This window comes from Hyaena hyaena, unplaced genomic scaffold, assembly GCF_003009895.1.
Source record: "Hyaena hyaena isolate Hyena2069 unplaced genomic scaffold, ASM300989v1 scaffold_496, whole genome shotgun sequence".
Lineage (NCBI taxonomy): Eukaryota > Metazoa > Chordata > Mammalia > Carnivora > Hyaenidae > Hyaena > Hyaena hyaena.
Window position 1 is genome coordinate 821,480 of NW_024081127.1, and position 25,223 is coordinate 846,702.

Here is a 25,223-nt window from a genome sequence, read left to right on the forward strand (position 1 = left end):
TAGAAAATATAGTAGTTGCATAGAGACATTCCTTTGTATCTTTGATTGAGCTCTTTTTTTTTTTTGTAGGAAAGAAAATGAAACCAAAAATCCTAGTTATCTTTAATATAAACCTGCACTAAGATACTTGGATGAGCAATATAAATCCAAATAACTTTCCCAATGATCACAACAGCAGTGGTAACTACCACTCATTATGCCCATGTATGATTTACATTTAACCCTACGAGGCAGATATAGAGGAAACAAGACTCAAAGGAGTTAAGTATTTACCCAAGATCACACAGATAATAAATGGTAGAGTTACGTTTTTCTGAAGAATCAGCCCGGGAATTTACCTTTTGACTACCTGGCCCGGCTTGTATGATGTAGGTGCTACTGACGGGTCAGCTCCAGGGAGTGCAGGCATTTTATTCTGTTCACTGCTCTAATTCAGGTGCCAACACAGTATGTGGAACATTGTGGATGCTCCCAAAATATTTGTAGGACTAATTTGTTTGATTTCTCTTCCTCTTTGTTTCAGAAAGGACTAAATGTGGATGTTTCCGTTATCTGTTGCTGAGTAACAGATCACCCCCAAACTCAGTGGCTCAAACCACCACTATTTATTTGTCTGCGATTCTCTTAATTTGGGCAGGGCTGCGTGGGGCCGTCTCTGCTCCACATTGCATCAGATGAGAACTTGGCTGAGATCAGACCAAGATGAGCTCTGGTTGTGCAGTGCTTCTCTCCACATAGACTTAATGATTTGGTAATCTTAGTCTTTTTTTTAAAAACATTTTTTTAATGTTTATTTATTTTTGAGAGAGAGGCAGAGCACAAGTGGGGAAGGAACAGAGAGAGAGGGAAACACAGAATCCAAAGGAGGCTCTAAGCTCTGAGCTGCCAGCACAGAGCCCGACACGGGGCTCAGGCTCACTAGACGAGCCATGAGATAACGACCTGAGCCAGTCGGCTGCTTAATGGACTGAGCCACCCGGGTGCCCCTTGGTAATCTTATTCTTATGTGGTGTCCTGATCCCAAAAAGCACACAGAAAGTCGCAGACTTCCTAAACCAGCACAGTGTCACTTCTGCCAAAGCAAGACGTAAGGCCACGTGAACAGACACTTCTCCAAAGAGGACATCCAGATGGCCAACAGACACATGAAATGATGCTCAGTGTCACTCATCATCAGGGAGATACCACCTCACACCGGTCAGAATGTCTACCATGAACAACTCAGGCACCGACAGATGCTGGCGAGGATGCCGAGAAAGAGGCTCTCTCTGCACTGCTGGTGGGAATGCAAACTGGTGCAGCTGCTCTGGAAAACAGTAGGGATGTTCCTCAAAACATGAAAAATAGAACTACCCTACGACCCAGCAATTGCATTTAAAGGGATACAGGTGTGCTGTTTCAAAGGGGCACGTGTACCCACCCCAGTGTTTATAGCAGCGCTATCAGCAATAGCCAGAGTACGGAAAGAGCCCAAATATCCATCAGTGGATGAATGGATAAAGAAGATGTGATATATATACAAAGGAGTATTACTCGACAATCAAAAAGAACTAAAATCCTGTCATTTGCAACTTACATGGATGGAACTAGAGAGTATTATGCTAAGTGAAATTAGTCAGAGGAAGACAAATATCATATGACTTCACTCATATGAGGACTTTAAGATACAAAATAGATAAACATAAGGGAAGGGAAGCAAAAATAATATAAAAACAGGGCAGGGGGAAACATAAGAGACTTAAATATGGAGAGGAAACAGAGGGTTACTGGAGGAGGTGTGGGAGGGGGAATGAGCTAAATAGGTGAGGGGCATTAAGGAATCTACTCCTAAAATCATTGTTGCACTATGTGCTAACTAAGTTGGATGTAGATTAAAAAAAAAAAAAGATGTCGGGCCATCCAAGGTTCAGGGAGGAGGAATCAAATGGATCCCATCTCTGACGGGACGAGCTGCATGTGTTGACCAGGAGGTGGGTAATGCGGCTATTTCTGGAGACCGCCAGCCATAGGAGTCAAATGAAAATTATTCAACTTTGAATTTGTGATGAAGTCTTATCACCTGAGATCCTTGAGGAAGGGAACTTTAATTTTTACAGCTAAAAAAAAATACACCAGATTAAAATTCTGACATAACGGATGGAAAGGGCCATCCGTAATGCCAAGGCTTTGCTACCATTTTTACCAGGTATGTTATCTGCAGACAATTTTTATTTTACTTTTCAGTTACTGAAAAACTATTACAAGTGGAGGGCAGAATGTCCAGAAATAAGTGCAGATCTACACCCTAGAAGTATCCTTGGTCTTCTGAAGGCCGGTTACCTTGGAGTCCTGAGAGCCAGAGACCCCACTGGCAGCAAAGTTCTTATTTACAGAATCGGTAAGTCCTACATTGTACTTTTTTTCTTTTTCTTTTTTTTTCTTGACTGCCATATTGAAAGCTTTAATGAGTCCCTATTTAAGAATTTAACTTTTCAGCTCTTCACTTAGGTTTAATTTAGAGTTTAATGTCCCTCAGATATAATAAAACTGGCAATTGTGAGAAAATTAAAAACCAAAGAAAACCTTACTTCCATTCTTCCACACAGTCAACTGTTTAAAATAAGAGAGAATGAAAACGGAGTAGAGAAATAGGGGGGGAAAGGTGAAAAATATCAAGGTAAAGGGTTTAAAAAGTGCTTGGTAGGAAATCCAAACAAGAATTCTGGGCTGTAATAGTGCAAGCTCATGAGAGCATGGATGGACTTTGTCTGTTCACTGTGTCCCAGACACTGAAACCAGGGGCTGGTACGCGGTAGGGATTTATTACCTGCTGCTGGAGTGAATGAACGGCCCCAGGCCTGAGGGGGCAGACAGGGGCTCCCTCTCCGGGGTGGGGGCACGTCCGGGGGGAAAGGGACTCTCCTGGGGAGCTGGAAGACGTTGTATCCCACGTGCCTCCCTTGTCACAGCTCCCCGTCTTCACCGTTAGGCCTTCCTAGTGTTTCCGTGGGTTGGCGACTGCCCCTTCCTTAGACCTGTGTGTGATTAGAAATGGTGCGGAACAAAGGACCCACACAGCCCCTAGCACCCTCTCGTGGCCCAGTTGGAAGGACAAAGATAACCAATATTTCACGAGGAGAATCTCATTAATTATAATCCTACAAAAACTTTTACATCTGTAAATATTCTAGGGAACTTGAAAATATTTATAGATTTGCTTTTCCTGCCTGATGATAGTAACTCAACCGTTTGTGATCTCGCAAGAAGACACTGCATTTAATTCTGGAGGCTTTCAGAAGATGGAGTAGGATGCTTCTGGTTTTTGGCCCCAACCTATGTGTCAAATACACCTGGGTCATCGTGAAGTCGTTGTCTATGAAACAGCCATCACAGTGTCTGCCCCCCCCCCCGTCCCCCCCGGCCGTATTCTAGGAAGATGAATGAAGTTCTCCAAGTTATTTCAGGATAGAGTTGCCAGAGTTAAGATAGTATCCTTGTTTTGTATATCAAGTAAACATACATTTGATGAAAATATGGTTATGTCCTGTTTGCATTTGAATTTCAGATAAACAGTAATTTTTTAGTATGCACGCGGCACACTTAACGTTAAAGGTTATATCGTGTTTATCTGAAATCCAGCCTTCAGAGGCAGTCTTATATTTCATCTGGCAGTGCCACTCAGAGGTCCCAGCATATAAAACTGAAAACGGCAAGTGTCCTGGCTCTGTGCTGCCTGGCTGGAGGGTTTTTTTGTTTTTTGTTTTGTTTTGTTTTGTTTTTTTGAGTTTGTTCGTAAATTACCTGGAGGCAAGTTAAGAAGTAAAAATGACACCTTGAAAGTAAAAAGCAAATGTACTACTTTGATCATAAATACCTTAACACTGGGGGGTACCTGGCTGGCTCAGTTAGTGGAGTCTGTGACTCTTGATCTCAGGGTTGTAAGTTTGAGCCCTATACTGGGTGCAGAGATCACTTAAAAATAAAATCTTTAGGGGCACCTGGGTGACTCAGTCAGTTGAGAGTCTGACTCTTGATTTCGGCTCAGGTCATGATCTCATGGTTCGTGGGATAGAGCCCCACATCAAGTTTTGCGCTGACAGCTTGGAACCTGCTTTGGATTCTTTCTCTCCCTCTCTCTGTCCCTCCCCTGCTCACACATACACATTCTCTCTCTTTCTCTCTCTCTCTCAAAATAAAGAAACTTAAAAAATTAAAAATAAAGTCTTTATAAATACATACATACATACCTTAACAGTAAATTAATAGTCTTCTATTGCTTAGGGAGGGTTTCTTATAGTACATTAATAGTTAAATATACTGAGGTATCTGGGTGGCTCAGTCGGTTGAGCATCTGACTTTGGCTCAGGTCATGATCTCACGGTTTGTGGGTTCGAGCCCCACGTCAGGCTTGTGCTGACAGCTCAGAGCCTGGAGCCAGTTTTGGATTCTGTGTCTCCCTCTCTCTCTCTGACCCTCCTCTGCTCATGCTGTCTCTCTCTCAGAAATAAATAAAACATTTAAAAAATTAAAAAAATAGTTAAGTATACTCTTTAACTAAAAGAGAGATTTTAAAATCAAGAAAACATGTAGGGGGACACCTGGGTGGCTCAGTCGGTTACGCGTCCGACCTTGGCTCAGGTCATGATCTTGCAGTTCGTGGGTTCGAGCCCCATGTCAGGCTTTGTGCTGACAGCTCATGTTCTGTCTCTGTCTCAAAAATAAACTATAAAAAAATTTAAAAAAAAAAGAAAGAAATCCTGTAAGTTAGTGATGGTCAGAGCAGAAAGGCATGTAGCAAATTTCCGGTGTGTTATGTAGAATAAGACATTATTCTAGGGTGAAAAGGAGAATCAGAAGAGGCTTAGGAGTAAAATGAAAGGATAGAATAAAGATTTATAAATTTCCTCAATTTAACTGAATTAATGGGAGGAACTAAAAAAGGAAATCTGTGGTAGAGGTTTTTGGACATTAGCGTAACCACCTTTGCCTAGGTACCGTCTCTGCAGGAAAAGCAGTGACAAAATGTCCACAGCCTTTATCTCGAATCCCGTCAGGGCAATACACAGTGAAACTCAGTTTTTGCCATTAGCCCGCAAGCCAGAGGACATAATTTTATGCCTTGGAGACTCACTACTATAACGCGGCAGCAGCAACACAGTTAGCAGTATTAAGTTCTGACTCTGGCATAGTTGTTAGGAGCATAGGTTCTACAGCACCTTGGCCGGGTTCGAACTCCAGCTCGACCACTTTCCAGCTCCATGGGAAGCTGTACCTGGAACCCCATTTTCTCATCTGTCACACAGGCAGGGTTGCTGTGAGTGTTAAATCTTGTAGTATATATGAAATATAATTAGGACATTACCTGACATAAATAAGCACTCAATCAATGTTAGATAGATGCTGAAAAAGGAATTAGACATCTAAGGCATGTCTTTCTTTTGCCTTAAAGAAGCTTGGAGTCTAGACCAGTGCTAGCCAGTGGAATTTTCTATAATGATGAAGTTGTTCTGCAATAGCCATGCGACACGTGTGACTACTGAGCACTTGAATGTGGCTTTTGCAACTAAGAAACTGATTTTTTAATTTTGTCTAATGATAATTAACTTAGGTTTAAATAGCCACACGCGGCTAATGGCTACCATGTTGGACAGCACAGGTCTAGACGACTGTGTTGGTGAGCTCGGAAATTTAGGTCAGCTACTATTTTCTTAACTACAGACTTTCAATCATTCTGCACCAATTTTTCACCATGGTAGCTTCCTGCAGTGTCTGAAGTAGTATATTATATTTGAGCTGGGTTATCCATGAATTGATTATTCAAATTCTTACCAGGCAGCTGAGGCTCCTACAGAGCAAAAGGCAATCCTATTGTGCCTTCCTGGGAATACTTCGGATTGTCTCTTCTCTCTATATATATCTTCACATTTTTCTTTGCTAGTAGACACGCCCCATCAACATTTAAATCTGTTAAGGGTCAGCCATCCAAAGCAAAGCAAAACCTCCTCCTCAATCCCACAAGACCCTCCAGCCTCCACCCAGCCATCTCCCCACTCCTCGTTCTCAGCCAAACATCTTAAATTAGTGATGTTCACCATCTGTCTTTTCTCACAGTTTTTCACAATTCCTCACAACCAACCTGGCCTGATTTCACTTCCACCTCTGTGCTGAAATGACCTTAACAAATCATAAGTGACCTTCCTTTCACCAAATCTAATAGACACGTTCAGTTCTGTTTTACTCGATCTCTCAACACAGCAAACCACTGCCTCATACTTGAGATGTCCCTTCCCCTGGCTTTTCTGATGCCACATTCTCCTGTTTTCCCAACTTAACTTCTTCTTAGCCTCCTTTGCTGGTACCACCTATTCTATGACCCTTGAAGTTCTGACATGCCTTAGAATATAGGCCTCAGCTTCCTGTTCTGATGCTATTTTCTACAGAGATCTAAGACAATCCCTACGGTTGACTGTCTCACCCCACCGTCTCCTGTGCCCAGGGACCCATACAATCAGCTCCTTGTTCATCTATATCCAGTTGGATGTCTCCCAGACACCATTTTTACATGTCCGAAACTACTTATGATCTTTTCCTCCCCAAACATTTCTCTTTCACTGTTTCCTGTCTCAGTAAATGGTACCACCATTCTACCCAGTTGTCCAAGCCAGAAACTGGTATTTTGAAACTTTACCGTTACTTACTCATGACTCTTTTTTCCCTCTTTTTCATTTGTTTTGTTAGACGCTCCATGGAACTTTCAATATGAAGACTTGTATTTTTTTCACCATTGGAACATTTTTCTCTACTGTTACTGCTTTTTCCTTTCTTCCCTATTCTCTGGATTTTTTTTTTTTAACTTCCAGAACTCTAATTAGTTGGATGTTGAAACTTCTACTAGCTGCCTGTCTCTAGCTGCATGAGTCTTTTGATACATACATATCAATTCTTGGCTCTTTCTGGAGAATTCCTCAGTTTGGTATCCCAAACCACCGTCCACTCATTGGCTGTGTCTTTTCTGCCATTTGTTCTTTCAGCTGATATTTGCTTGAATTATCATCTTTTTGTTTCCAAGATCTCAGCTGATTCTGTCAAATCATAATCTGTCCTGGGGCACCTGGGTAGTTCAGTTGGTTAGGCATCTGACTCTTAGATTTGGCTCAGGTCACGATCTCATGGTACGTGGGTTTGAGCTTCGCATCTGGCTCTGCACTGTCAGTGCCACTGCTTGGGATTCTCTCTTTCTCTCTCTCTCTCTGCCCCTTCCCTGCTTGCACACTTTCTCTCTCTCTCTCTCAAAATAAACTTAAATAATAATCTGTTCTTATAATAGCCTACATTATTCTTTTTTCCCCCTCACTGAAACTATTTTGCTTCTTTTTTAATGTCTCGCTTTATTAACTATTTCCTTGGGTTTTAGTGCCTTTATCTACTGAGTGTGGTTCCCTTCTTCCTTTAAAGTGTGTATTTTAAAAAATCTTATAATACCAAATGCTGCATATCTTCTTTTAAGATCACCTGTTTCCCTGTCTGTAAGTGCCATTTCTGCTTGCCCTGGCCTGCCCAGGGATGGTGGGGAAGGGAGAAGACAAGAACGTCAGTTATTCTTCTTAGTTGTTTCCCCTGGGTGTGGGCAGCTACTGGAGTAGCTTGTTTCTTTTCCAGAGCCCACACTTACCATTCTGGCCTGTTCAGACATGACGGCTATGTGCTGTTGCCACTGGGGGGTGTCTGAGACATGAATCCTCCAGTCTGCTCTTCTCACATTTCCCTTAGCAACCTCTTTGGTTACTATAGGGCCCTGGTTACTCCTCATAATCCTTTATCATCCAAAAGCTTTTCCCATTTCCAATATCTCCGAGCTTGGAGCATACCCGGGGACATTCTCGTCGTCAGCCACAGCCCGCTCCTGCATGTTGTGGGTGCAGTTTCATGTGGCGATCAGATCCAGCCTGCATCCGTTCTTTTCCCCTATTCTCCTAAAAATCTGTTCTTTGCGGGGGATCTGAGGGCGGAGGGAGAAGCAGGAACATGTTTTTGGACCACCAGTTTGATCTGTTATTCGATCCATGATCTTTGTACATGTTTTTACTTCTACTGATCTTTTACATCTTGAAAGAATTGGTTTCCCTTTGTAAATCTTCCTGAGTATTTACACTATGCTGAGATAATGCTATTTAATTTTTTTTTTTAGCACAATGGGACCCAAAAGTTTTCACAGCTTATGACGTTTTTCGTGTAAGTCTAATCACATCCGAGCTTATTGTACAGGAGGTAGAAACGCAACGGCATGGTATCAAGGCTGTCTTTGATCTAGAAGGCTGGCAGTTTTCTCATGCTTTTCAAATTACCCCATCTGTAGCCAAGAAGATTGCTGCTGTTCTTACAGTAAGTGTATATTTTAACTCTTTGGGGTAATAATTCCAAATAGATTTAAATTTAGTTATACGTTAGACAAAGCAAAGGGATAGTAGATTTATTAGAAAATGAAATAAAAAATTTTAAGTGATTCACATAATTCAGTGACACAAAGAGAATGTAAAAGGTGATTGATTCATAAAATAAAAAATGTGCAAGAAACCAAAAATACATTCAAGGTTCGCAACCACAGAATTTATACATTTAAACAACAATGTGGTAATTTTCTCTTTGTTATTAAATTTTTCTTCCTCAATTAAAAGGTTGACTGAAAACCATATTTATAGCAATGGTACAATAAAATGTAACATTCTTAGTAGGTATAAATTGATACAGTTCTTTCAGAAATTAAAAGCTTTTTAAGATGGCCATCATCTTTGACCCAGTGATACTACTTTTGGGGATAGCCAAAAATAATCTTCCATACCGTAAAGACTTTGTATATACTGTGTGCCAAGTACTCTGTTAAGTGTCTCAAGTGCATTACCATTTAATGGCCAAACAAGCCTATGGCTATTATTTTCCCATTTTACAGATTAACCAGTGTCAGAGAGGTGACATAGCTAATGCCCAAGCACACACATTTTGTCAGTAGTGAAGCAAGAATTCCAGTTCAGGGCATCTGAGTGTAAGAGCTCTGCTATTGCCTTATGTAAATGAAGATGGTTACTATAGCATCAAGTTTTCTGGACGAAAATTAGCAACAGCTTATTTGTCCAGTAATAGGAAGCTGGTTACTTAAATTATGGTACATCCGTTTAATAGATTATTGCAATGATATTAAAACTCGTGTATTAAAACTTGTATTATGTCAATGAAACAAAACAGGGTGCAAATTATTTAGAGACTGTATTGGCAGTTATGTTTAAAATAAGATTATTCATAGAAGGAACTTGGAAGGAAGAGCTCCAAATTGAGAACACATCTCTAAAAGCTATGAATGAGAAAAAAAAAAAAAAAGAATTTTTTATGACAGAAACTTGGGGAGAGAAATCTCTATATTAACAACACATTTTGGGTAGGAAAACTATTGGTGAAGTGTTTTTTATTTATTCTTAACTTTCTAAATAAGCCTATATTACTTTGATGTGAAAGACTTAACATGGGTTAAAAGTTTAGAAGTGTGTGTTTATTATTCTTTCAGCTTCTATGAAACTTTAATTTTTTCTCAAAATAAAAATTAGGGGAAGATGGTTAGCTCTAAATATCTGAGTGACTGGTTGGTTCCTTGAAAGAACATTTATACGTGATTGGGGAAGATACTTTCTGTGTCTAACTTACAAAAGACGTTAGATGTTTGTTAACATACTTTGTCTAAGCTGTAAGGAAAACCTGTTTTAGAGATTTTCCTGACTCTAGTGACTGTGAACTGTGAAGCAGGCTATTGTATTGATAGAACAAATAATTCTGAAAATAAAATTCCACCTTAGGTACTACACTAGGTACAGCAAGTATTCAAAGAAGGGACTGCCCGATAGGAATATATATTCATTTATGCTTTGTTACTATATTTTATTTTCAAAAGGATTCCTTTCCATTAAAAGTTCGAGGTATCCATTTGATAAATGAGCCAATAATCTTCCATGCTGTCTTTTCCATGATTAAACCATTCCTGACTGAGAAAATTAAGGAACGGGTGAGTATGACATACTCAAGTCACCATTCTTCTGTACCAGACATTCCAGCCCTTTTTTACTTAAGGACTGCATCATTATCTCCCCTCTCCTCCTCACAATTAACCCAGTGTTTTCTAGTATTTGTCTAACAAACCAACTGCTTTTATAAATTAAATTCCTTTTTAATTTTTGAAAAATCAAGGTGGTGAGACTGGAGAAACGGGGCCTCTCATTCATTGTTAGTGGGAGTGTAGAACTGTATGTTTCCTCCAGGGGGCAGTGTGGCAATAGGTATCAAAATGACAGTCCTTGCACTTGTGGGATTTTATCCCACAGATAGACCAACACATTAGCAAAATTACACATATGAGAGGATTCACTGCAGCAAAAGATCGGAAACCACCAAGTGTTCATCATCAGGGAGCTGGTTAAGTAAACAGACACATCGACACTATGGAGTACGACATAATTTGCAGGATGTATTGTAAAGTGAAATAGGAAAACGAAAAATAGTTTTTATAGTATTCCACCTTTTGACTAAAAAGGGGAGAAATCAGAATCTCTAGTTATAGCTTCATTAAAAGGATATACGAGAAAGCAACCTAAATGGTTACCTGTATGTAGCAGAGTAGAGGTGTGGATGGGGTGGATGAGGGACCGGGGCATCTATGTATCTTTTATCTTTTGATTTCCAGTCATATGAATGTATTATCTGTGCAAGTAAAAAATAAATGTATTTAAATTAGACACGCATAACTGAAAACCATAGTACCCAAAGGTATGAGACTTACTGTCGTGTTAGTTAAAGCAAAACAATTTGTTTTTGTTTTTTTTTTAACCTATCCTGTGGAGGCTTATCTGAGGTGACTATCTAATGTCTTTAAGGATTTTTTTCAAATATTAAAAATAAAATCTGAGTTCCCAAGATGGCAACCACTCTTCTACATGAATCAGTAGAGGATAATTTGTAGAGGTTATCCAGTAGGAATTTCTTTTTTTTTAAATATTTTTATTTATTTCTAGGAGAGAGAGAGACAGCGTGAGCAGGGGAGGGTCAGAGAGAGAGGGAGTCACAGACTGAAACAGGCTCCAGGCTCTGAGCTGGCAGTCAGCACAGAGCCCGACGCAGGGCTTGAACCCACGAACCGCGAGATCATGACCTAAGCGAAAGTCGGACGCTTAACCGACTAAGCCACCCAGGCGCCCCTCCAGTAGGAATTTCTATCTGTCTTTAAGAAGAACCACATCTATGAAGATGACCGCTTTTCATTCTAGTATTTTTAGAAAAGTCAATTTTGGGGTGTTCATAACTGTGTCTCTTCAGTGTAGCTTGATCATTGCTGACCACCTTCTGTTTAATATATCTAAACGTAAGTATTTCTATTTTGGGTTATATTCTGGACAAGTAAAAGTAAAAATAACAATAAACTCAACTCTCCTAGCAAATAGGAGAATATGAGCAAAAAAGAAAGGAAAATTTAAAAAATGAGAAGAAAGGTGAAGCATTTCAGTGAAAGTTAAATGACGTGAAATGGACTTGCCAATATGAGAGAAGTGGGGACCCAAGCCAGCCATTCTCCTCCCATTCAATATTTTCACAATATCCTATGAATGTTCTTATTTGCCACTTCCTGGGAGATGGGACAATTTCTTTTTAATTAGCTGATGATGTTTTGAACATTTCAGAAGAAACCAAGAATTGGGGCTCTGAGGTTCCTGAGTACAGGAGACTTGTTTTATTCTTCTAATGTACAGATGAACATTTTACCCTAGCAGATGGAAAAAGGGTGTTTATTTGTTTTTAGCAACATGTGCTAAAGGTTCTAAGTCTTTATTTTAACTTTGTGGTATTATATGATCAATTTTTAATTGGTTTTAATTAAAATTAAAACCAATTAATTGGTTTTAATAATAAATAAATAATAAATAAAAAATAAAATAATAAATAAATAAATAAAATAAATAAATATATTATTATTTAATAATAAATAAATTAAATAAATAAATAAATAAAATTTAATTGGTTTAATCAATTTTAAAATGGTTTAAATATTTGAAAATATAAGGTTCTTAACCATCATAATTGTCTCTTGATTTTATACTAGCCAAATTCTATCCATTAATTGTACCACATAAATTACTCCCCATATTCATAGCTGTGTGTGCAGATATATGCTTTTATTTCATATGAACTAATACCAAGTAGTACATTTTTATCATCTATAAAAGAGTCTCAGGATGTTAGATGTTCTGAATCACATGTACATTAGGGAACAGAATATATAAAATAATTTTATTTAGAATTTAAAAAAAATTTTTTTAATGTTTTATTTATTTCTAGGAGAGAGAGAGAGAGACAGCGTGAGCAGGGGAGGGTCAGAGAGAGAGGGAGTCCCAGACTCTGAAACAGCCTCCAGGCTCTGAGCTGGCAGTCAGCACAGAGCCCAACGCGGGGCTCGAACCCACGAACCCCGAGATCATGACCTAAGCGAAAGTCGGACGCTAAACCGACTAAGCCACCCAGGCGCCCCAAATCTATTTTTTTAAAGTTTATTTACTTGAGGGGAGGGGGAAGGAGGGAGGGGCAAAGAGAGAGGGGGAGAGAGAATCCCAAGCAGGCTCTGTGCTGACAGCATAGATTTCACGAATGGTGAGATCATGACCTGAGCCGAAATCAGAAGTCACATGCTTAACTGACAGAGCCCCCCAGGTGCCCCTAAATATCTATTTTTGAAAGAGGATAGAATATCTTTTAATAAATCTTGTATTGTTATTAGAATACAAAGATGCATAAAAATCAGTAAGATGATTAGACTCCTAAGTAGCTCAATACAAACTTAAATAAAATTCTTACATAAGTAGAGAAATGAAGGGCATAGTGTCTATACATGCTCTCCTATCTTGAAAGTCATTAGAGTGCCTTATTTTGTATTGATTGTACATTAGAAATGCATCTAGTAAACTGAGAGGCTTGGGCATATCTTCTCAAACATTTTGGCTATTTCAGATTCATATGCATGGGAACAATTACAAACAAAGCTTACTTCAGCATTTCCCAGACATTCTTCCTCTGGAATATGGTGGTACAGAATTCTCCATGGAGGACATTTGTCAGGAGTGGACAAATTTTATAATGAAGTCTGAAAATTATCTCAGCAGCATTTCACAGATCAGTCAATGAGAAGAAGTTATTTAATGTGAATGACTTCTTAATTAAAAATACATGAGTGAGATCCTACCTGGTTACATGAATGAAAGAAAAAGAACCTTTTTAAACTAATTAATGCTTTCTCTCTGATTGATCTAAAATGTAAAACTCTTCTGACATGAGCAACATGGGTATTTGGAAAACTGCTTTTTAAATGCATTTTGTTTATCTTTCAGGTAGTTAAATGTTAGTACATCTTGAAAGCATAGAAGAGATTCCTGGTTTTTGTATTTGAAAGTTATCTCTAAAAGTGGCTGTCATGTTCACCTTTGTATGTTTCTGAACAGTTTCATTTTAAACAAGTTATTTGACTACATTGGTTTCATAATAAATATACAAGTGGTCCATGAAAAAGAAGTATTGGTACGAATCAACTGATGATAAAAATCTATCAACACTCATCTTGGATGGGTGTAAGATTCAATTATAATTCAGATTAAAATCTGAATATAGTTTTACAGAGTTATTTCCACGGGCCAGCAAGACAGTTCATCTCAGGGAAGTTCTATTTCAGCATATTTGCACAATAGAAACTTTTGATTGAAGAGTCTAGATGCTATAAACTATTGTATGTAGCATCTAAAGGTCTCTATGAAATTACTCATGTTGATACAATTGAAAATCAAAAATAATTCAGGAAATATTTAAGGCATAGCTGATGGCTTCTTAATAACTATTTATGCATTTTCAAACAAAGCAAGAATGTAATTTTGACTTCGGTTTTTAGTTATCTTACTAAGATTACATATGATATTAGAAATGGAATAATATTTAGTAGTCATTCATGGACTCTACTTTTAATTGAACAACAACACAACTACACAAAGGAAAAGAAATGTTTACATTTTAAAAATCACTGTCAGTTACACCTGGAACTTTTCAGATTATGAAATAATTTAACTTTTACTATATATCAGAGTATTCTTGCCAAATTCTATAATTCATATTTACTTAAAAAACAGTAGTTAAAAGTGTGCTATTTATATTATAGCTTATATCATAGAATGTTTATTAAGATACAATGTCAATATAGCTTTCAATTTATGTCACTTTAATAGTGTTTCATAAATTTAAAATTTTTAAGTTTGAAAAGAAAAAAAACACAGGGTGCAAATTTGTTAGACATTGTTCAGCTTAGCTGGGTTTCAACATTCATTATACTATAGTATCTTTGTGAAAGGATACATGAAGGGTATTTTTCTTTACAAGAAAATATTCTAATCAGGTGAGCTGAAAATTGTGATTCTCTGTACATATGTCTATGAAAAAATTGAGAGCAACTGTGAATGTTCTTTAGAGAACAAATATTGACTTAGCATTGGGAAGCTAACCTTACATTACACGTTTTATTAAAACACTAGATCATGCCTGTTTTCTAAAAAGATTATAGTCTTCTTAAAAAATCATATAGTTCACAAAACTGTATAATTAAAAATAATAGCAGAATAAAATCATTGAAAAACAATAACAACAACAAAAAGCTCTGGTTTACCCAACTTTTATTTTTCTGTAAAGGAGGTTTATATCCGAGTTGCACTTCATTTACGTTTGAGTACTTAAAACACTTACTCATGACTCTGTGAAGGAATGATTACTTTAGCATGTGAATAAAGGATAATATTTAAAAATGTTAAATGTGATTCCCTGGTGATGTTATTAACAGTAAATAGAATTAAAATATGTCAGTCAGTAGAAGTGCATTTCATGATGGGACTTTGACTTTTTTTTAAATGCAACAATTCACTGAAGAACATTAAAAGAACAAGGTGAAATGAGCAGGCAATTTTGTGAAGGTGGCAGGATAAATAACTATCAAACTGTCTATATTACTAAGTTACTGTATATTACTTTATATTACTATATATTACTTTACTGTAATTGCAGCAGAAGTGCCTTTTACAAGGTTAACTCTAAACTTAGGCTCATTATGTTACTGAGCTGCAAGATAGTTTGTTTTACTTTTATTTTTTTTTTTATTTTTTTTTTTTTTTTTTTTTATTTTTCTGAGAGAGAGAGAGAGACAGCGTGAGCAGGGGAGGGTCAGAGAGAGAGGGAGTCACAGACTGAAACAGGCTCCAGGCTCCGAGCTGGCAGTCAGCACAGAGCCCGACGCGGGGCCCGAACCCACGAACCGAGAGATCATGACCTAAGCGAAAGTTGGACGCTTAACCGACTAAGCCACCCAGGCGCCCCTTGTTTTACTTTTTTTTAAACTTTAATGTTTTATTTATTTCTGAGAGAGAGAGAGAGACAGCGTGATCAGGGGAGGGTCAGAGAGAGAGAGAGAGAGAGAGAGAGAGAGAATCCAAAGCAGGCTCCAGGCTCTGAGCTGTGAGCACAGAGCCTGATGTGGGGCTCGAACCCACAAATCTTGAGATCATGACCTGAGCTGAAGTCAGATGCTTAACCGACTGAGCCACCCAGGCGCCCCAATTTATTTGTTTTAAAATAAAGATCTTTTACATAAACTACAGCTGTTTCTTTTTCATTTTTAAATACAAATATTAGGTGTTCATTTTCAAAAACTACTTTTCCTTACGGGTAAGCTTAGGAAAGACTCACCGAATCTGGTTGTCCAATACCCAGATGCTAGTTTTCCTTTGTAAGTGTTCGTTGCAGGCTGGTTTTCTGGGCGGGCCACTTAGTTCAGCACCGTCTTTCTCCAATGTCTTTTGCTGTCCTTAAAGGGACCACAAGCTAATTTCGTGACACGAAGCCATGCAGACTTAGGTTAAAACTTACAAGTGAAATAAAGAGTGTGCTACTTAATCAGATAATTTAATTTTGAAATGAAATCTGCTGTTAGCCTGGATCATGATTTTATTTGTCAAACTATATATTTTTCTTGCAGAAATAACACTGAAGTCATAGAGCACATAGTATCTTTGCCGCTCACCCGAATGAAGCCTGTAGCTCACAAAACAGGTCAAACATGCAAACCAGCCAGAAGCTCAGGACACTAGTCGGACGGTGGTGTCTGAAACACTCCTTACCGGCCTTATATGTTGAATTTTGCCACATCTAGACACTGTGGAGGATGCAGAGGCAGACCTAGAAATGATGGTAATAAAACTGGGGATGGCATTAGCGCGTCTCCACTAATTTTCTGGTTAACAAGGTGTCCTCCTACCCACCTAGTATGCGCTTGACCACTCTCTTCCCCATCCAAGCTGACCACATGGATGTATTAAATATCTACTTTTGGTAGCACTGTACACGGAGTTAATAGTATAGCGAATAGAAAAAGTAACTAGGTGCTACCTAGAAGAGAGAAAACATATCTCCCAAATAGCCAGGTAAAGTGCTACTGCACGGCAGTGTGAGGGTCATGAGGAGTCTTCCAGAAGCATGCTTTGGCAGGAAAGATAATTTCCATGTGGCGTAACTGAGGATGTGTTTTTAGATGAGGCACAATTTGAAGCAGAACCTTTGAGAATTGACTGCCCTGGACAACAATGAGAACTGAGGAGAGGAAGGATATTCCAAGAAAAGAAATAGCATGGGCGGACTTAGAGATGAGAAGGAACAGGTCATGTCTGAGAAATGGTAAATAGCCCTATAGTTTTGGAGGGGGGGGGGGGGGCTGGCACCAGGAGAGCGAGCCCTGGGCTGACAGCTCAGAGCCTGGAGCCTGCCTCTGTGTCTCCCTCCCTCCCTCTCTCTCAAATAAATAAACATTAAAGATTATATTACAAAAAGAAAGATGCATGTAACACCAGCCTGTAGGAGGTCTTGAACACCCACTGAAGAGCCCTGAATGTATGGATCACTCACTTTGTGCCAGACGAAACGCTGGATTCAAATACGTTGCGTCCTTCAGTCTTTGCTGCAAAAGAAAACGGCCTGTTTTTAGGACGGGAGTGGAGCTCTGACTGTCTGTCCCGGGCTCAGGGTCGCGAGCTCGGCCGGTGCTGCCGCAGAGCCCGCCGCCGGCACCCGCCGCGCGCCCCCGGCCCCCGGCCGCCGGAGCCGCCGCTGAGGCTGGCCAGCGCGGGTCCCTGAGCCGCGCGCCCCCCGCCCCGCCCCGCCCCGCGCGCACCAGGCCTCTCGGAGTCCGCAGCGCGGCGGGGGCGGTCGGGGGTGCCGCAGGCCTGCCCGGTGCGAGCTGGGGCACCCTTTCCTGGGAAGCTGGCCTGTCGGCGGGGGTCTCCGTACAAATTCTCAGACTTGACCTCCGCTCTCCACCGCTTTCTCTCTCACCTTAAATGTCGGCTGTGTTACAACGACGAGCTCCTACCCTGTAGACCTTTATTTCAGTCTCAAACCTTCTCTAAGTATCTTATGTGATTGGCTTTACGTTTTTAGTTGACTTTATACTTCAGTTCCTTTCATTCTGCCCCCACAGGCAGAAAAACTGCAGGCTGGCCCCGCTGGGCCCGTTCCAGAGACTCATTAGCCACGTTGAATAAATGGCCTCCACCCCCTGGCGGTTCGGCTCTCGCAGGAGCTCCGTCTCCAGTCCAAACGAGCTGGGGCGCCAGGCCACCCACAGCGGAGCTCTACTGCGCCCCATGCCCCTCTTTCTCAGAACACCCTGCACTTGGGGGGAGGTGAAGGTCTGGGATGGGGAACGGTCAGGCACAGCCCCACACCGAACCCCCTCTTCCTTCCCTGCTGCTCGGTCTCATCCACTCACGACTCAGGCGAACCTCTTTTGAGGAACTTCAGTCAATCCTCTGGGGGCATCTGAGCCTCGTTACCTGAATTCAGTGTGTGGATGACCTTCTCTGCTTAATGATGGTTGTCAACGCTCAATATTTACTCCAAGCTTTTGCTCACAAGGGACATAATCTCTAAACACAAAACAATTAATGGCTCTCAAGTGCCAGCACATGATATCTTCCCTGAAGTAAAGACTTTATTCCCAAAAAAATTAACGCCATGATCAATTTCCCTCTCCCTAAGACCAAAAGACAGCTCTGAGGATTTCTATGAATAGTTGGCAATACCAGAACTGACTCCCTAACTTTTCCGCCATAGCTTCTCCCTTATACATCATGACTAAAGAGATGTCCCTGACCCCCTTAACAGGGTTCCATGCCTGCATCCCAAAGCCTCAAGCCCTCTCCATCCTCTTCTCCCACTCTTAGAGTCCACAATTACTCACATGTTTTTGAAACTCTGTATACACGAAAGGGTTAGATACACTTTAGGGGTCCCCAGCCAAAACGCACTGTCCTCCTTAAAGCCAAGAGTGCATATGTGTTCCCCCAAATGTCTCTGACTTCTACCCCATGAATACGGCTCAAGTTGCTAATGAAGAAATGCACCCCATTGCCACCCCAGGGCTGACCCCATTGTCAAAGGAGTTTACCACACTAATATTCTGGAATCCACTACACTGATCTCAAGTCTTGGTTTTATTCCTGCATATAATCTCTAATAATGTTTTTTCTGCTTATTCCTGCGTGTATCCCCCTGATTGCAGGCTTGTCTCCAGAACCCTTCTCAGTTCTAGAAACTGTCAGAGCACAACAGATGGTTCAGCTGTTTCTCCAAGAACAGCGCCAACAAGAAATGCTGACTTCGTGGACTATTTCAATGACCTTTGACCAAAACTCCACACAAATTACTCTAATCCTTAAGCCTGTTTTCAGACAAACTATGTTTGACAAAGCTAACAAACACAGACCTTTCTCTTTTGCCTTGTCTGCTGACAAGGCCAGACACAGATCCTTCAGTTTCCCAGTCTTTGTCTCATTATTGATTAGCTAAGATTAGAACGGTTTGTCATGATTGATCGGCTAAGATTAGAATTCTTTGTCTCCCTCAAACTTGCTAACTACAGAGAAAAACATTTCCTATTCAGGCATCTGAGACTTCGCCTTGCAAAACAACCCCTACCATAAATCTCCAAAATGCCACGTGTTCACCCCTTCGCATGAAAGTCTAAGGCAAAACCACTACTGACACTCTGGTATTCAGATCTGGTACTGTCTAAATTGTAATGGTCAGAATAAAACACACCTCAGGGCGCCTGCGTGGCTCAATCTGTTGAGCGTCTGACTCTTAATTTCAACTGAGGTCGTGATCCCAGGGTCATGGGATCAAGCCCTATGTAAGGCTCTGCAATGAGCATGGAGTCTGCTTGGGATTTTCTCTCTCTGTAAACAAAATAAATATAAGTAAACCTCTTAACTAGTCCAGTTTTTGTCTTTGATAGAAGCCACCCAAATATTTTCTGCTGTTTGGAATCAGAGGAGGATTTCTGGGGAAGGTTATGAACTACCATTTTCGCCTCAGATAAAGGGTTAGTATCCAAAATCTATAGAGAGCTTATCAAATTCAATACTCAAAAAACAAATAATCCAGTGAAGAAACGGGCAAAAGACATGAATAGACACTTTTCCAAAGAAGACATCCAGATGGCCAACAGACACATGAAAGGATGCTCCACATCACTCATCATCAGGGAAATACAAATAAAAACCACAATGAAATACCACCTCACACCAGTCAGAGTGGCTAAAATGAACAAACCAGGAGACTCTAGATGCTGGCGAGGATGTGGAGAAAGAGAAATCGTTTTTGCACTGCTGGTGGGAATGCAAACTGGTGCAGCCACTCTGGAAAACAGGATGGAAATTCCTCAAAATATTAGAAATAGAGCTACCCCACGACCTAGCAATTGCACTATTAGATGTTTATCCAAAGGATACAGGAGTGCTGATTCAAAGGGGCACATGCACCCCAGTGTTATAGCAGCACTATTGACAAGAGATAAAGTATGGACAGAGCTCAAATGTCACTGATTGATGAGTGAATAAAGAAGGTGTGGTATGTGTGGTATATATATATATAAATATTAGTGATCAAATTAGTGATTTGCAACAACATGGATAGAACTAGAGTATGTTATGCTAAGTGAAATAAATCAGTCAGAGAAAGATAAATGTATGATTTCACTCATGTGTGGAATTTAAGATACAAAACAGATGAACATAAATGAAGGGAAGGAAAAATAATATAAAAACAGAGGAGACAAACCATAAGAGGTTCTTAAATTACAGAGAACAAACTGAGGGTTGCTACTGGGGTGAGGGGTGGGGAGAATGGGCATTGAGGACACTTGGGATGAGCACTGGGTGTCATATGTAAGTGATGAATCACTAAATTCTATTCCTGAAATCATTATTACACTGTATGTTAACTAACTTGGATTTAAATTAAACTAAATAAATAGTACATAAAATTAAAAAAATTAAAAAATGGAGGGGAGCTTATTTTAAACCTTTTTAAAAAAATTTTGCATTAAACATTATATATTTCCAAATTACAATTCAGTTTTCCCTTCAACCACTTTTAAACCTTTTGTTCTCATACATATGTTCCAATTGGGTTCTGGGCAAGATAGATGATGTCATAATGAGTGAAGAACTTGCAGAGAAATGCCTCTTCTTTAATTTAGTGAAGAAATACTTGGTTTCAAACACTCCAGTACATATTCATAGGAAAAGATAGAGACCCTGTAGCCAAATTCTGGCCACTCTACTGCTCTTATCTTCCTAACCTCTAGGATGGTTTATATCTCCTTCGCAGTAGGATCATAATAGAAAACTCTTGAGGTTTGTTCCTATCAGCTTCCCTTTAGCCATGAAGCAAGAACTAGTTAGAACAGAATTTAGCTACAGGAGGCTATAGTTGTTCCTGGTTGGTGGTCCTAAGTCTTTGGGTCCTGTTTTTAGTAGATCGAGCCTTGCCTGGGAAGATCCTAGGGAAGAGTCATTTCTTCTGTGATTAATAAGCCATTGCCAGTCCGAGAGATATAAGTCCTGTTTTACTGAACTATCTGGTTTCACCTAAAGTAACAAGATGACTAAGGAATGACTTCATTCAACTTGTGGATGTATGTCACACTGATAATACTGCTGACTTTACCCAGTTATCCTCTCCTCCACTTTCTTCTTCTCTTCCTCTTCTTCCTCTAGTGGCCTGTTGATTTCCTTAGTGAGGCCTCTAAGTGGATTGCTCTCCCCTTTGAAGAGATGACCTGAGATCTCACTCTTTAGACTAAAATGTGAGACCAGTAAAGTTATAATGAAGTTGCCACTTCCCAGTCCTATCCACTGACTAAGGCTGGAGTATTCCTTTCTACACCACCACTATTATTCTGGATGTCAAGGTGTATGAGCAGAGAGCAGAGGAGGGAGAGTAAATGTTAAAACAGGGTGATTCAGAAGAGGCTCAGCAAATTCTAGGGTGCAGCCAGATGCCCTCTGCTGCTAGGTAAGTCATGAGTGATCTGCAAGCAGTTGATGATTAGAGACCTATATGCTATAGCATTTAGATGAGTAGCACCTAGGACTCTGCTTTGGTGACAGTCAGTGGTATTTCTAACAAGTGGCCCACACGCATGTAGAGTCAAATATTGTCATTGGTAGTTTTCTGCAGAGAGTGTAAAATTGGCCAGTGGCAACTTCAGGGAGTCAAAACTGGCTTGAGGAACTCAGACATGAATTATTTTTGGTAAATAATTGATGTAAAATTAGGATGGAATATCCAGTTACCTAATACATCTATATTTAGAAGGGAATAAAAGCGTTGTCCTTTTGAAGGTGAGAAAAAAAATGTATGTGATAATATTATAAATATTTAAGAAAAATAAGTTAATGATAAACTTTATCATTTCAAATGGTCCTCAAACAGATGAGAGAACAGGTCATTTTGGAGATTTTACTTATCACATCTAAATACCGATATGGTTTGAAGGACAAGGTATCAGTTTTGTGTTTTGTTTATTAGCTCTGGTGGTCTTTGTTTTATTCTCGGAACATTCCAGTAGTGAGTTTTGTTTTGTTGTCTTCCTGATTTTGAAGAAAAATTCAATGTGTTTTACTCTAGGTGGCCCCTTTTGATTTTTGCTTTGCATTATGCTGCATTAAACTTACTGAGGCTTTTGTTTAGCTATTTTTGTTAGATAACTAAAGTGCTTAGTCTTAGGAACACTCATACTAGGAAAACGGGATCATTATCAAGATCATCTATGGGTTTTTAATTTTACTTTTCTTTTTAGATTACTATTCCTTATTTCTGCTTCTTCATATTTTTAGAAATATTTTACTATATGCTAGACATTGTAGAGGCTCCCGATGGTATCTTCCATTAACAATGATTCTTCTTTTATCAGAGTGACAACATAGAAAGCTTCACTGATTTCTCTTTTCCAGCTAGGATCGATCTGCCTTATATTTATGTGTGTAGGTATAGTTATTTATAACTTTTTTCATGCCCTTTATTCCCCTTGTCTTAACGTTTTCTATCTTGGTGGTCAGTTTTTACATGGCACCTTTTGACTTCCACCTCTTGCCTACACACAGTGATTTTATTTTAGTTTTTCCCTCCTCTCTCCCTTTTCCTCTCTTTTTTTTTTTTAACTTGCATTCTTTCTATTGGGCAGAATATATATTCTTTGACCAATGTCCCTACCCTTATTTTAGTATTAGTACTACAATTAAATGTATTAAATGCTCACCATCAGGTATTCTGATTTATTTTCCAAGTCATCTTTTGTTTAGATGAAATTCATCTTCTAGATGGTTTTACAGGAAGGCTGTATGAAAACAGTTATGTGTTTCTATAACCCTCTTACTTGGAAGTATAGCTCAGCTGCATACAGAAATCTAAGCACTTATTTGGAGTTTTCTTAAAATTATGCTCCATTATTGCCTTGATCTTTATGTTGCTCTTGAAAAGTGGGAGGTCATACTAATATTCTTACCTGCATAAGTAAACCGATTATTTTGCCTGGAAACCTTCCTTTCCTCTTTTTACCTAATGTCCACTAGTTTTACTAAGTCTCAGAGTTGTTCATTACGGGCCAATTTTACCATTTTTCTCTTACAGAAGGTCTCTTGGGTTATGATGATAAATATTGCTTTTAATCCATTGCTTTGTTTTCTTCTTCTTCCAGGACTCCGATAATACATAATTTGAAACTTCTTTGCCTGTCTTCCATTTTAAGCACTTTTTCTCAGACCTGTTTTACTTTTGCCTTTGGTTGTTTATTCCCTTTCTTCACTGCTTATTAAATTTTCACTTGAATCTTTTCTGCCTTAGACAGTGATAATTTATTCTTCACTTGTGAGATGTTTTTGTCTTTTCCTTCAAATTTTTCTTCATTAGATCATCTTTTGTTGCATTTTTGTGGCATTCCTTCCTGGTTTTGTTCATTTCTGTTCTTGGGTTGTGAGCTAGATTTGATATATATACACATACACACACAGTGCTTGCCTGAGAATATTTAATTATAGTTTGGAGCTTGGTCTTACAGTTTTGTTTGTTTTGAGGAGTAATTTTCCTTAGGTGAAATGTTACAATTTACCTTTTCTGTTTTCGTCTCAGAGTAATTTTATATTATGTTGGTCTGACTTTTTTTAAAAGTAAGCCTTTTGTGGACAATTCCCTAGTTGGAAAGAATTTTATTGTGTCAGTATAGTTCAGTGGTATTCGTTTAACACACAGTGTTTTCAGTGATGACAGATTTATGGATGTAGGGGTGAGGTGAAATGGCTGGCATGACTCCTCTTTTGTTTCTGTAGAATCCTTAATTTTCCCCCTTCTTCTTTCTTTTCACTGCCATGTCTTTAAGGGATGCAACCCTCTTGACAATGTAGCTGATTCTTCCTCAGAAGTAATGATGATATGGGGCCCTTGGATGGCTCAGTCGGTTGAGCATCCAACTCCTGATTTTGGCTCAGGTCATGATCTCAGGGTCGTGAGATTGAGCCCTGTATCTGGCTATATGCAGAGCATTGAGCCTGCTTGAGATTCTCTTTCCCTCTACCGCTCATGCTCTCTCTCAAAAACAAACAAACAAACAAACAAAAAGGGAAGTAATGCTTACCTGAAGCTGTCACCTCTGGTCTCACTCATTTTCTAGCTTCTACTTGATAGCCAAAGCTATAACTTACCAAGACCCAGGCTCTGTTTAGTATGTTGGCACTTAATGTTTGACATTTTCTTTTGGGGTTTGATTTTGGGGGAAGGGCAGAGAGAGAGAGGGAGAGAGAGAATCTCAAGCAGGCTCTTTGCTGTCAGCATGGAGCTCAATGAGGGGATTGATCCCATAACCTAACCATGAGATCATGACCTGAGCAGAGATGAAGCGCGTCGGAAGCTAAACCTACTGAACCGCCCCGGTGCCCCTCATTCTTTGAAGCCCTGCCTCTCCCACTCTCAGCATCTAGAGATCTTGCAGCAGTGGAGGAAGCTTTTTAAAATTCTCCCCTGCTCATGCTGTCTCTCTCTCCGAGAAATAAATAAAAAAATTTGGTACAAATCAAGTTTCTGAAAATTAGATGTTTGTGGTATCCTCTGTCTCCTAATATTGCTAAAGACATGAATCACATGTAATTATATTCACACTGCTTGTACATATTTTTTGAAAATGTGTGGACAGTCTGGTTCAGGTGGTTGACATTATCCTCTAAGCTCAAACACAGTTTATCTCTGTTGTCTCTGATTAATAGAGATTCATCACTGTTCATAAGCAGCCAAGCAGCTCTGATTCATTCATTTTCAAGCTTCCTAATAGTCTATTACCTTTTCAATTTAGTATCCATTCTCTTATAGGTCATTTACATTGCATTCAGTATTTCACGATTAAAAAAAATGCTGCAAAGAACATATTTGTATCTGTTTTTGCTCACACATGCAAGCACTTCTCTAGGGTGTATACCTATGTTTGAAAAGTGCTGAATATTTACAGAATATATGCATCTTTACCTTTACCAGATATTGCCTAACTGCTCTCCATAGTGGTTGTAATAATACAAGTCTAATAGTAGCGTTAAAGATTTCTCACTTTCTACATAGTTTATTATTTGAAGGTTTACATTCTTGTCAATCTGACGGATGTGACATATTATTTTAATATTTATTTCCCTGATGACTACTGAGGGTTTGGTTTGTCATTTCATACTCCCTCCTTATTTTTCTTTTGGGATTCTGTCCTTATCGATTTTAGTTTTTTGTATATTCTAGAAACAAACATTTAAAATTCTATACTG

General features: G+C 39.3%; 1 protein-coding gene and 1 long non-coding RNA gene across 4 annotated transcripts; one reads left to right on the forward strand and one right to left on the reverse strand.

Moving 5' to 3' along the window:
• Positions 1–1,827: 1,827 nt before the first annotated feature.
• On the forward strand, positions 1,828–19,205 carry TTPA (alpha tocopherol transfer protein). 3 transcript variants are annotated; one of them, XM_039254605.1, is made up of 4 exons: positions 1,848–2,377; positions 8,168–8,361; positions 9,917–10,027; positions 18,644–19,205. In XM_039254605.1, the coding sequence occupies exons 1-4, from the start codon at positions 2,137–2,139 to the stop codon at positions 18,671–18,673; spliced, it is 576 nt and encodes a 191-aa protein (XP_039110536.1). In that variant the 5' UTR covers positions 1,848–2,136; the 3' UTR covers positions 18,674–19,205. The 3 variants fall into 3 exon arrangements, with proteins under 3 accessions (XP_039110537.1, XP_039110536.1, XP_039110535.1); XM_039254604.1 differs by lacking the exon at positions 18,644–19,205 and adding an exon at positions 13,015–14,850 and having other exon boundaries at positions 1,856–2,377; XM_039254606.1 differs by lacking the exons at positions 8,168–8,361; positions 9,917–10,027 and having other exon boundaries at positions 1,828–2,377.
• Positions 10,034–17,169, reverse strand: LOC120246943. Its single transcript, XR_005532188.1, has 3 exons — positions 16,990–17,169; positions 16,112–16,266; positions 10,034–10,719 (listed from the first exon to the last, which is right to left on the reverse strand). It is a non-coding gene; the product is annotated as an uncharacterized LOC120246943 (long non-coding RNA).
• Positions 19,206–25,223: the final 6,018 nt, after the last annotated feature.